At 44.8% G+C, this 13,380-nt stretch overlaps 2 protein-coding genes across 2 annotated transcripts; both read left to right on the top strand.

Moving 5' to 3' along the window:
* The first annotated feature begins 6,374 nt into the window (after nucleotides 1-6,374).
* Nucleotides 6,375-9,046, top strand: LOC139006183 (uncharacterized). The gene is made up of 3 exons (XM_070408707.1): nucleotides 6,375-7,539; nucleotides 7,840-8,016; nucleotides 9,008-9,046. The coding sequence occupies exons 1-3, from the start codon at nucleotides 6,375-6,377 to the stop codon at nucleotides 9,016-9,018; spliced, it is 1,353 nt and encodes a 450-aa protein (XP_070264808.1). The 3' UTR covers nucleotides 9,019-9,046.
* A 95-nt stretch (nucleotides 9,047-9,141) lies between these two features.
* Nucleotides 9,142-10,652, top strand: LOC139006182 (uncharacterized). The gene is made up of 3 exons (XM_070408706.1): nucleotides 9,142-9,153; nucleotides 9,283-9,326; nucleotides 9,938-10,652. The coding sequence occupies exons 1-3, from the start codon at nucleotides 9,142-9,144 to the stop codon at nucleotides 10,650-10,652; spliced, it is 771 nt and encodes a 256-aa protein (XP_070264807.1).
* Nucleotides 10,653-13,380: the final 2,728 nt, after the last annotated feature.

Below are 13,380 nucleotides of genomic sequence, written 5' to 3'. Positions count from 1 at the left end.
AATTAGTATTTTCTAACTAAGTCTAATAGTTGTCTACTACTGTGTAATAGGTTATCCAAAATGTAGTGGCTAAAATAAAGCAAAACATTTACTTATCTTGTCATTTCTGTGGCTCAGGACTCCAGGAGCAGCTTAGGTGGGCACCTCTGGCTCTGGGTTTCTGAGGAAACTGTAATCAAGGTGTCTGCAGCAGCTGCAGTCACATTGAGTTTCAACTGGAGGAGGAATGCACTTCCAAGCTCCTTCATGAGCTCCATAGAAGGACACGGACTTTGCTCTCTTAATGCTGAAAATATCAGTTCCTTACCACATGGACCTATCCACAGGTTTACATGCTTACTCAAGAGTGAGAGATGAGAGAGCGAGGGAGACTCTAAGACAGAAGCCATAGTATTCTTTTCATAATATTTTTATAACATAGCTCAGAAGTGACATCTTTTTAAAAAATATATAATTTTATTGATTTAAGAGGGTAAGGGAGAGGGAGAGATAGAAACATCAATGATGAGATAGAATCATTAATCAGCTGCCTCCTGCATGCCCCTTACTGAGGATCAAGCTCACAACCCAGGCATGTGCTCTGACAAGGAATCAAACCGCAACCTCCTGGTTAATAGGTCGATGCTCAACCACTAAGCCACACCATCCAGGCCGGAAGTGACACCTCTGCTTTCCATTAGACACAAATCACTAGTTCACTAATCCAGACCACCTTGAAGAAGAGGGACAAAAGGACATATACCAGAAGATGACAATCATTAAAGACCATCTTAGGCATTGCTTAATAGAGAAATTATATATATATATACACACACACACACATATAGTGGTTGCAATCTTTGTCAAGTAAATATATGATAATTGTGCTTCACAGAAATGAATGTGGTAGTTTTCCATCTTTTTCTATACTGCAGATCATTTTGCTTGCTGATAACATTTTTTCTGAAATATTTGAAACCTCTGCTTCTGAAACATTTCAGTAGGTTATTTTTTTAAATATATTTTTATTATTTTCAGAGAGGAAGGGAGAGAGAAAGAGAGATAGAAACATCAATGATGAGAGCGAATCATTGATCAGCTGCCTCCTGAATGTCCCCTACTGGGGATCGAGCCAGCAACCCGGGCATGTGCCCTTGACTGGAATCGAACCTGGGACCCTTCAGTCCACAGGCCAATGCTCTATCCACTGAGCCAAACCAGCTAGGGCTAAGTAGGTTATTTTTTTCACAATTATTTAATGACTGCCTAATCAAGTTATATCTTGCTTTTTGAATCAGTATTCCCTTTCTTTCTCCTAGGATATCTATCCCATTGTGATTTGAAATTTTATTTACATGTATTAATATGTATGAAACTTTATAATGTCATTATAATCTAACTCACCTAAAAATAAGCTCCCACCTCCAAGATAAGTAATTGACCATGATTCTATACACTCTTCAAGACTGAACTTTATTATTATCTTTTGTTTATTTGAAAGTTTATTTTTAGCTGTATTGAGGTAAAATTATAAGAAATTTAAAATATATGATTTGATATACATAAATACTGTCAAATGGACTCCTCCCTTCTGGTTAATTTATATATCCACCATCTCATATTTAACTTTTTTGGGGGGAGAACATAGAAGTTTTACTATCTTAACAAATTACAAGTATACAGTACAGCATTATTAACTTTAGTCACCATGTTATACGTTAGATCCTCAGACCTAATTCTTTTTAAAGCTGCAGGTTTGTAACTGGGAAAGTGGCCTGCAAGCTCTAAAGTCTGCTCTGTAGGTGAAAAAACTATTAAGCAAGGTCTTGCAGAACCTGAAGATCTTATTTTCTGAGAATAATGAAACTGACCTTTCAGAATTCATGACAGAGTTTCTGGCAAAACAGATGAAGAACATAGAATATCTGAAATGCCATCTTGGCTATCAGAATGAATTAGAAGAACTGGCCCAGCTGGAAGTCCTGTTCGAAAAGCTTGCTGAAACATCACGTGAAGAGATTTACCTTCTTACAGAAACATAGCAAGTCAGCAAGTCTTTCATTGCAGCATGTTCCAAAGTTGCCTATTAAGAGTCTTGACCTCCTCTATTTGCCAGAAGATTACTTTTCTTTTAGTTAACACACACACACACACACACACACACACACACACACACACACACATACACCCTTGAAGGCATAATGCTAAAAGCTAAGACAGAAAAAGACAAATACTGCATAGTATCACTTATATGTGGAATCTAAAAAATGTCAGGAAAACAGAATAGAAAAGTGGTTGCCAGGGCCTAAGTATGAAGGAAATTGAAAGATGTAAGGAAAAGGATACCAGTATTCTTATATATTTTTCATTTTATAATATTAATTTATTTATAAATTATGCAATATTTCAATAATTATATTAAGAGTTTGTTGTTTTATAACCATATTGATAGGATTTAGAGACAAGAAAGACAATTAGGGTAAGGGTGAATGGGGAAGGAATGCAAATGTGAAGGACAGAGCCAGCTCCAAATGGCTAGAATGCTTACCTTACAAGAGGAGTGGTTGAGCTTTGAAACTTTAAAGCTGATACCAGGCAGAAAAGAGGGGAATCGGCCAATTAGGAAAAAACATGGGGGGAATAAAATGAGGGAGTCCAATTAGAAAAGAGCATGTACAGACAATGAAGCTGCCCACATTTATAAACCCTTAGATAAAAAGACTCACTGTTTTTCGTTTTGTTTCCCCATTTGAGAACCCCACAATATAGTTCTGACACTTCCATTTCTGAGAATAGCAGTATGTAGCCTACAAATATTAATCAAAACTTTCATGAATATAGAATTTACAAATCAAATATTTTTATATCAAAAGTTATATACGGGTGGGGAAAAAGTAGGTTTATAATTGTTTATATGGAAAATAATACAATAATTAATAAATAATAATACAAGAATATGCTTTAGCATCCTCACAACTGTAAACCTACTTTTGCACCATCATGTACATGACATATATCTATATATACTATGACATACAGACATATATTATGGCATGCAATATATTAGAGAAGATTTTCAAGCCAAAAGAAATTAAATTCTTTATAAATATATTAGTTTGTGATTTGGGGTGTTACGTTGACAACACCCAACTTAAAGAAAAGGACTCTTTTCTTTCAGCTTACAGTTTAAAATTTTTTACATGGCTGGACTATGATGAGAATCTATTGATTATCCCAGATGCACAGTAAAACCAGTAAAATAGTGGATCTATGTTACTATTTTCCAAAAATTAAATCTAATGGGTATTGATTCTTTTTCTTTGGGTTCCTAGAACACTTAAACTGGATCACTAGTCTTTATCTCCCACAATTATCAACTTTCTCTCACAATTTTATTCTTTTTTCCATTTTCTGCATTGTACAATTTTTTAAATCAAATTGATCTTTTACAATGATCTGGTGATCCAATATACTAATTTTATTAGTTTTAATTTTATGAATTTTCATTGAAGATTTTTATTGTTAATTTGTATTTTTAGATTCCTTGAAATATATCGCTCAATAAATTCATATTCTGTATTAATCTTTTATTTTTTGGTAGCATTCTATTTCTACTTATAGGAAAGAGATATTTTAATGATTCTAAAGAATTGTTTCAAAATTTACATATATGTATTTTTTCATTTTCAGTGGTATATTCTTTCTTTGTGTTTTTAGTATGACACATATTTTCTTTACTCTGAAGACCTCTTTCATATGGCACATATTGCTTTTTATTGTTAATTATTCCTGGATGAGGAGAGATACATCAGGAATGATCTTTGCCAACCAAAAGGTTATGGAGGCAGGATTAATCCTATCTAATAAAGAGGTGATATACAAATTGACCATCACTCTAACACACATGATGGCTGCCCCCATGTGATCAAAGATGGCCACCCCCATGTGGACACAAGATGGCCGGCAGGGGAGGGTAGTTGGGGGCAACCAGGCCAGAAGGGGAGGGCAGTTAGGGATGACCAGGCTGGCAAGGGAAGGCAGTTGGGGGCAATTGGGCTGGCAGGGGAGCAGTTAGGTGTCGATCAGGCTGGCAGGGGGGTGGTTAGGGGGTGATGAGGCTGGCAGGCAGAGCGGTTTGGGGCAATCAGGTAGGCAAGCAGGCGAGTGGTTGGGAGCCAGCAGTCCTGGATTGTGAGAATAATGTCCCAGATTGGAGAGGGTGCAGGCTGGGCTGAGGGACACACACCCCCTACACAAATTTTGTGCACCGGGCCTCTAGTTAGAAATAAAAGCCCTGGCCAGTGTGGCTCAGTTGGTTGGAGCATCATCCTGAGCAGCAGTGGATTGTAGATTCTATTCCAGTCAGGGCATAGAACCTGATTTCAGGTTCAATCCCAGGTCCAGGGTGTGTACAAGAGGCAACTGATCAATGTTTCTCTCTCTCCTTCCTTCCTCTCTCTTTCTAAATATCAATAAAAACATATCCTCAGGTGAGAATTAAAAAAAAAAAAAAAAGCTATCTCCAGTCTTTGTGGTACTTACTGCCCATTGAGTTGCTGAGTGAATCTTCTTACTTATCTCTATCTAGAAGGCTGGTTGGTGCATACATCTCATGACATAAGCCCCCAACATTTAGCAAAATTAAAGCAGTTTCCTCTATTCTAGAACCAGATTGGTTCAGTAATAATTTAAACAATGATAAAGAAAAAAGGGCCCTTGCATTTTCTAAAAAACAAATTCCTTCTGTAAAAGCCTCCTTTTTCATCAGAGAATCCTTTCTTGTAAAATCTACACATCTTGGATTCACTGCATTGTGCCCAGTCATCCTGGATGATCTACTCTTTCCTTGTAATGTCTCAATGCCAAGACATTGATCGTGTTGTGTGCATCCTTCTGTGACTCCAGGGAAATAGACTAATATCTGTCTAATCTTTCCCCTTCTCTGTGTCTCATAGACTAATATGTGTCTAATCTTTCCCCTGCTCTGTGTTTCATGACTGCTTTCAAATATGTGCAGTGCTATTAGCCAAAAGAATTTTTAAATTTTATGAGTTTTATTCTTAGTTTCAAATGTTATGAGTTTTATTCTTTCCATGTCTTAAGAATTATGCAACATGAACAGACTTAGTCTAAGATAGTGATGGTGAACCTATGACACGCGTGTCAGAGGTGACACGTGAACTCATTTTTTTGGTTGATTTTTCTTTGTTAAATGTCATTTAAATATATAAAATAAATATCAAAAATATACATCTTTGCTCCAACTGGTTTGGCTCAGCGGATAGAGCGTCCACCTGCGGACTGAAGGGTCCCAGGTTCGATTCCGGTCAAGGGCATGTACCTGGGTTGTGGGCACATCCCCAGTAGGGGGCGTGCAAGAGGCAGCTGAATCAATGTTTCTCATCCATGTTTCTAACTCTCTATCCCTCTCCCCTCCTCTCTGTAAAAAATCAATAAAATATATTAAAAAAATATGTACATCTTTGTTTTATGATGGTTGCAAATATCAAAAAATTTCTATATGTGACACGGCACCAGAGTTAAGTTAGGGTTTTTCAAAATGCTGACATGCCGAGCTCAAAAGTTTTGCCGTCACTGGTCTAACAGCTAATTGAAAGGGTGAGGGCTATGCGCTCCCCGCCATCTCCTCCATGTTGGGGCCACGTGTAGCCTTCTTCCCGGAAGCCCAGGCCTCTGCTGGCCGCGCCCGGGATTTTAAACTAACCAATGACAATCAAGGGAAGTGCGCACCATAGATATGACCACATCCTGTGTAACAAGACCCGGCTCACGCCTGGCCAATCGGCAGGGCCCACAATCCCCTTGCGTCACCCCCCTATTTAAGCCGGATTTTCCCATGGGAGGGCACTCTCTCTTCCTGTCGCCGGGCTGGCCGGGAGCAGGGCCGGGCCGGCCGGGAACGGGGGGTCGGTCTAGCTAGCCCAAAAATAAAAGGTCCTTCTACTGTTGCATCGAACTGGCTCCCAGTGTGGAATTTTCTTTGGGGATCTTGGAATCTGGGCACAACATTTGGGGTCTCGCCCGGGATCCTCAAACCCCATTCAGGGACACCCAGCTCGGAGGACTTGGCTGACCGCGGTATGTGTCGTTTATGTTTGTATTTGTTTGTTTCTGTGTGAGCTCACTTCTGAAATCTGTATTCGCCCACATTGATCGTGGACGCACGAGGACAAAGGGCAGGAGGAGTCGGGGGATGCCTCGATCCTCCATCTGTATCTGTAGAACTAGCTTTGCTTCCGAGGTCGGGAAATCTGTAGGCGGGTAGCTTCCGCTGGCTGTAGAACTAGCTTTGCTTCCGAGGTCGGGAAATCTGTAGGCGGGTAGCTTCCGCTGGCTGTAGAAGTAGCCTTGCTTCGTTTTCGGTTTTTACCATCATGGAGTTGGAAGATTATTTTGGTTTCGCGTCCATGGAGTTGGAATACTATATTTTAGAGCCCCTTAGTTGTCTGTGTTTGTGTTTTTTTGGTTTTATTTTGTGGATTTACTGGATAGACATTATGGGACAGACTCAAACTACTCCTTTAAGCATTATGGTCTGTCATTTTAAAGAGGTAGAGGAAAGAGCCAGCAACCTCAGTGCGGAGGTTCGGAAGGACCGGTGGCGGGCCTTTTGTTCCAGGGAGTGGCCGACTTTTAATGTCCGGTGGCCGCCGGAGGGGACTTTCGATCTCCCTACCATCCGCCGGGTTAGGGATATCGTCTCCCAGCCCAAGGAGGGACATCCTGGTCAACTCTCTTACATTGTTACTTGGCAGGACCTCGTGGAAGATCCACCATCTTGGCTTAGGCCCTTCCTACCTCCACACCCTCCGGAGCCAGAACCCATTCTTGCCTTGCAGGAAGCGGAGAAGAGGAAGGAGAAAAGAACCACCCTGCCGTCAGCTCCAGCTCCCCCCTACCCGGTTTTGCAGGGGGGAACTGAAGAAGAGTTAATTTTTCCTCCCCCATATCATTTCCACAGGATGCCGGAGAGATTTGATCCTGCCCTGTGGCAGGAAGCTGACGCAGTTCCGGGAGTACCTAGGGGCGGAGTTCCTGGAGTGCCTGGGGACGCAGTTCCGGGAGTGCCTGGGGGCGGGGTTCTGGGAGTGGCCTCAGTTCCGGTTCCGGTAGGAGGCCCGCCTCTCACCCGGCAAAGAGCTCAGCGGGAACTGTCTGTCGCAGCCCCCGACTCCACTATTAAGACCTTGCCCTTACGGGCCGCTGGACCCCCGGATGCGAATGGCAACCAGCCCCATATCTATTGGCCTTTCTCAACTAGTGATTTGTATAACTGGAAGGCACAGAACCCTAAGTTCTCTGAAAAGCCGGGGAGACTTATTGACTTGCTAGATTCTGTTCTTTTCACCCATCAGCCCACATGGGACGACTGTCAGCAGCTTTTACAGGTTCTGTTCACAACGGAAGAGAGAGAAAGGATCCTCAATGAGGCCCGGAAGATGGTTCCTGGTGTGGACGGAAATCCAACCACAAACCAGGCCCAGATAGATGCCTCTTTCCCTTTAACTAGGCCTGAATGGGATTTCAACACGGCAGAAGGTAAGGAGAGACTCTCGGTCTACCGTCAGACTCTAATGGGGGGTCTCCGTAGGGCTGCTAGGAAGCCCACCAATTTGACCAAGGTAGGGAACATACAGCAGGGAAAAGATGAGTCTCCAGCTGCCTTTCTAGAACGGATCATGGAAGCATATCGCACCTACACCCCCATGGATCCAGAAGCCCCTGAGAATAAGACAGCTGTAATCATGAGTTTTATAAACCAGTCAGCCATGGACATTAGAAAAAAACTGCAGAGAATAGATAGATTAGAAAAAAAGAGTTTACAGGATTTACTGGCAGTGGCAGAGAAGGTGTTCAATAACCGAGAGTCCCCTGAGGATAGACGAGCCCGCGCCATGGTGGCTGCCAGTGACAAGCAGACCCGAAACCTGGCCAAGATTCTGCTAGCCACCACCACGGAGTCCCCTGAGGAGCGGACCCGCCGCCTTCGCCAGCTTGCTGATGGCCAAGAAAGAGGTAAGGAAACCGCCCGGAGTGGGAAGAAAAAACTGCAACAGAACCAGTGTGCTTACTGCAAAGAGATAGGGCACTGGATCCAAGAATGCCCAAAGAAGGCTGGTAAAAGGGGAAGCAAGACGGATTGGGTGGAGGTCTTGGAGCTGGAAGGACTGAGTGATTAGGGGAGTCGGGGTTCGGACCCCCTCCCCGAGCCCAGGGTAACTCTTAGAGTGGAGGGGACCCCTGTTGACTTCCTTGTCGACACTGGAGCACAACATTCGGTTCTCCGCACACCTCAGGGGAAGCTTGCTAATAAAAAGTCCTGGGTGCAAGGGGCAACTGGCATAAGCCAGTATCCATGGACTACCCAAAGAACAGTAGATCTAGGAACGGGCCGGGTATCCCATTCCTTCATGGTAATACCGGAGTGCCCCTACCCCCTTTTAGGACGGGACTTGCTAACCAAGATTGGAGCCCAAATAACCTTCAGACAAGGGGGGCCTCAGGTTACCGATAGCGAAGGCCACCCCATCCAGGTTCTGACTCTGAGACTGGAGGATGAATATCGCCTACACCAGGGGGCGCCCCCAGTAGAGAACAATATAGATAGATGGCTGCAAGAATTCCCCACAGCCTGGGCAGAGACGGGGGGAGTAGGACTGGCCGCCCACAGGGCCCCAACCCTGGTTGAGCTAAAACCAGGAGAAAGCCCGATAAGAGTAAAACAGTACCCTATGTCCCAGGAGGCTCGGAAGGGAATCCAGCCTCACATCCGGAGACTGCGAAGCCTAGGGGTACTGGTTCCATGCCAATCTGCCTGGAACACCCCCCTCCTGCCGGTCAGAAAGCCCCACACGAATGACTATCAACCAGTCCAGGACCTCCGGGAAGTAAATAAAAGAGTCCTGGATATACACCCAACCTTTCCTAACCCATACACTCTCCTAAGCTCTCTGGCACCCTCTAGAGTCTGGTATACCGTACTAGACTTGAAGGATGCCTTTTTCAGCCTGCCGCTAGCGCCTCAAAGCCAGCCCCTGTTTGCCTGGCACGACCCAGAGGAAGGCTACAGTGGACAATTAACCTGGACGCGATTGCCCCAAGGATTCAAGAATTCACCCACCATCTTTGACGAGGCGCTGCATGAAGACCTTGGTGAGTACAGGAGAGAGCACCCCAATCTCACCCTCCTTCAGTACGTAGATGACATCCTGATTGCTGCCGATACTGCCAAAGATTGTGAACAAGGGACCAAAGATCTGCTGGCCACCCTAGGGACCTTAGGGTACCAGGCCTCTGCGAAGAAGGCTCAGATATGCCAAAAGAGGGTGAGTTACCTGGGGTACATACTGGAGGGCGGGCAGCGGCGGTTGTCAGATGCTAGAAAAGAGACAGTCTTGAAAATCCCTGCTCCCACCTCCCGGAGGGAGGTGAGGGAGTTCCTAGGATCGGCTGGCTATTGCCGCCTCTGGATACCAAGTTTTGCTGAGATCGCCAGGCCCCTATATGAAGCCACCAAGGAGGGGAAGGCCTTTAAATGGACTGAGACAGAAGAAATGGCCTTTAATCAGATAAAGAAAGCTCTTTTAGCTACTCCAGCCCTGGGCCTACCAAACATTACAAAACCCTTTCGCCTCTTTGTAGATAAGCGCAAAGGAGTGGCAAAAGGGGTTTTAACCCAGGCTTTAGGCCCCTGGAGTCGCCCAGTAGCATATTTGTCTAAAAAGCTGGATCCTGTAGCCGCCGGCTGGCCACCGTGCCTAAGAATCATTGCAGCAACCTCGCTCTTAGTCAAGGATGCTGACAAACTGACCCTGGGGCAGGAGATCTGGATCACAACCCCGCATGCCATTGAAGGGATCCTAAAACAACCTCCTGATAGATGGATAAACAATGCTCGCATGACCCACTATCAAAGCTTGCTGCTCAACCCCCCTAGAGTGCGGTTCCTTCCCAGTGCGGCCCTCAACCCTGCTACCCTGCTACCTGACCCTGACCTAGATGCCCCACTACATGACTGTGCGGGAATCCTGGAGCAGGTACATGGACTTCGGAAGGACTTGACCGATCGGCCCCTCCCGGATGCAGAGGCCACCTGGTTCACGGATGGAAGCAGCTTCGTGCGGAACGGGTGCAGGTACGCAGGTGCGGCGGTGGTTGCCAACACAAACACTGTGTGGGCGGAGGCTCTGCCCCCTGGGACATCAGCTCAGCGAGCAGAACTCATTGCACTCACCAAGGCACTGACACTGGGGGCTGGAAAGCGGCTTAACGTTTACACAGACAGCCGTTATGCATTTGCTACAGCTCATGTTCACGGGGCAATCTACCAGGAGAGAGGGCTATTGACAGCAGAGGGACGAACAATAAAAAATAAGCAGGAAATCCTCGACCTGCTCTCAGCCTTATGGCTTCCTGCCAAGTTAGCCATAATCCACTGCCAGGGACACCAAAAAGCCAATGACCTGGTCGCTAAAGGTAACCAAAAGGCTGACCAGGCTGCAAAGGCAGTAGCCCTTACCTCGGTCCCTACCATGGCCTTACAACTACCAGACCCAGGGGACCCAGTCCTACCAGACCAGCCCAAGTACTCCCAGGAGGAGTTGCAACGTATCAAAAAGCTCCCTAAAGCCCAGGAAATAAAGGGATGGTGACATACACCAGAAGGAGAACTTATACTGCCGGACTGGCTCGGGGACACGATATTAAAACATATGCACCAATCCACTCACCTGGGAGCCCGGAAAATGAAGGACTTAATCCAACATGCCAGGATCAAAATTCACCAGCAGAATACCAAGATAGACCAGGTTGTGTCAGCCTGCAAGACCTGTCAACTCACAAACGCAAGGGTTGGATCAAATAAAGAAGGAACCAGGCTCAGAGGCACCAAACCTGGAGCACAATGGGAAGTCGACTTCACTGAAATTAAACCAGGGAAGTATGGTTATAAATATCTTTTAGTATTTATAGATACCTTCTCTGGCTGGGTAGAAGCATACCCAACCAAGCGTGAAACAGCTCAGACGGTGGCCAAGAAGCTGCTGGAAGACATCTTACCCAGGTATGGTTTTCCTGCTATGATAGGATCCGACAACGGGCCAGCCTTTATTTCACAGGTAACCCAGGTAGTAACCAGGGCTATTGGAGCAAATTGGAAACTACATTGTGCTTATAGACCCCAGAGTTCAGGTCAGGTAGAAAGAATGAATAGAACTCTAAAAGAGACCCTTACCAAATTAACCATGGAGACTGGCGGGGACTGGGTGGCTCTCCTACCATATGCCCTTTACCGGGTAAGGAACTCCCCTTACACCCTAGGCTTTACTCCCTATGAAATCATGTTTGGCAGGCCACCCCCTATCATTCCTAACCTTAAAGCTAACTTTCTCGCTGAATTTGAAAATCAAGAACTATCTCTTTCCTTAAGAGGGCTCCAGAGGGCACACGAGGACATTTGGCCACGCCTTCGCGCCATCTATGAGACCAGCCCAATTCCAACTCCTCATCGACACAGACCAGGAGATTGGGTCTACATCAAAAGGCATCATCAAGAAACTCTTGAGCCACGTTGGAAGGGTAGACTTCATCACCAAATGGAGCGTCGAAAGAGATCAACGCAACCCACTGAAGCTCAAGCTACGGCGTGCTCCACCTGCCTGATGCTGGTGACATAACTCGCGATCACTCCTGTCGCCAGGAGCCCCCACAATAGACTTAGATGATGCCTGCATCTGCATGGACATGGCTCCAAAGAGACAGGGACAATTTATAGAAAAATCGGGGATAGACTTTAGTATCACATGTTTAATAGCGGAAGATTTGGCTGCCTGAAAGCGGCCATGATGCCAGTGTTATGTTTCATTGTGTTAATATGTTACATTAACCTTTAATTCTCTTGCAGGTTTGAATGTATATTGGTTGTCCTAAAAAAAGAACTGTGCGGGATGACCCCCGAAAGTAAGGAATGCCTAGCTGCCAAGAGGGCAGGTGCCCAACTGAACAGGGAACGGTGCCCATCAGGTTTTGGTTGCTGTTGAGAGACAGTTGACAGTTGATAGCCTGTGTACTGCTTGCAGGCCTACATGACCATGCCCATGTCAGGGGTAATAAAGCTAGAAAAAGCCTGGTTAGAATAAAAATCTAAAGCATGGTTATGCATAAAAAGAAATTAGCAAAGAAAATCTTAGAATAAATCAATATATTTTTCTTCTTATATAATTCCTCCGAAATCTGGCAATACATCTCTTTGCATAAATTCAATAAGACCAGTTTCTAATGATGGTTTTCAGTTACCGTTCTTGTTGTATTTATGCAAACATCAGAATAGTAGATAAATTAATCTCGATTTGGCTTTTTAATGGCCATGAAGAAATTTTAAAAAGAAAAATCCTATTTCAATAAAAATTGTTACTTTCCCTTCCACCAGACCATTTGTTAAGATATGCCCAGTACAGGCCTCTAGCGACGGTGGAATAGAAATGCAGCCCGACTCATGATTGAGCCGGAAGTTCCAAGACAAGGGGGGAATGAAAGGGTGAGGGCTATGCGCTCCCCGCCATCTCCTCCATGTTGGGGCCACGTGTAGCCTTCTTCCTGGAAGCCCAGGCCTCTGCTGGCCGCGCCCGGGATTTTAAACTAACCAATGACAATCAAGGGAAGTGCGCGCCATAGATATGACCACATCCTGTGTAACAAGACCCGGCTCACGCCTGGCCAATCGGCAGGGCCCACAATCCCCTTGCGTCACCCCCCTATTTAAGCCGGATTTTCCCATGGGAGGGCACTCTCTCTTCCTGTCGCCGGGCTGGCCGGGAGCAGGGCCGGGCCGGCCGGGAACGGGGGGTCGGTCTAGCTAGCCCAAAAATAAAAGGTCCTTCTGCTGTTGCATCGAACTGGCTCCCAGTGTGGAATTTTCTTTGGGGATCTTGGAATCTGGGCACAACACTAATAAGATACTATTTTAAACTGAAATTTTAGCTTTAAATCTAAATATCTCTGCCATAGTTGATGGTATATATAATTTATGGTGCTGTTCATTTGGCACCAATATTGATTTTCTTCAAGAATAATAAAGTATATTTCAGTGTGACTATTTGTGTTTCCTAAATCTTTATCCAGATTGTAATTTAAAAGGTGACATTGTTTTTTCTTTGCATAACAATTTCATCAATTTTTGCCTTCCTAGGAATAGTAAAATGAATACATCTAAATAGAAAAATGTGTTTTGTTTCTTTTCAACATAACACATGATCATTTTATTTCTAAACCCCCTACCCCAAATTTTAACAGTTAATTAGCACATCACTTCGTGAAGAAAGACACATTCTTTACAATGACAGGTGGCTGAGTCCCAAGTCATTAGAAATTTATGCCATTTCT

Source organism: Myotis yumanensis, unplaced genomic scaffold (genome assembly GCF_028538775.1).
Source record: "Myotis yumanensis isolate MYYU_CA2020_CCGP unplaced genomic scaffold, mMyoYum1.0.hap1 SCAF_3, whole genome shotgun sequence".
NCBI classification, from domain to species: Eukaryota; Metazoa; Chordata; class Mammalia; order Chiroptera; family Vespertilionidae; genus Myotis; species Myotis yumanensis.
This window is presented reverse-complemented; position numbering and strand designations above follow the sequence as displayed.

Coding starts and splice junctions, on each gene's coding strand:
- LOC139006183 (XM_070408707.1), top strand. CDS start 6,375: ATGGAGTTGGAAGATTATTTTGGTTTCGCGTCCATGGAGTTGGAATAC. Junction 7,540..7,839: donor GGATTTCAACACGGCAGAAG/GTAAGGAGAGAC, acceptor ATTTACTGGCAG/TGGCAGAGAAGGTGTTCAAT.
- LOC139006182 (XM_070408706.1), top strand. Junction 9,327..9,937: donor CTCAGATATGCCAAAAGAGG/GTGAGTTACCTG, acceptor CAACCCCCCTAG/AGTGCGGTTCCTTCCCAGTG.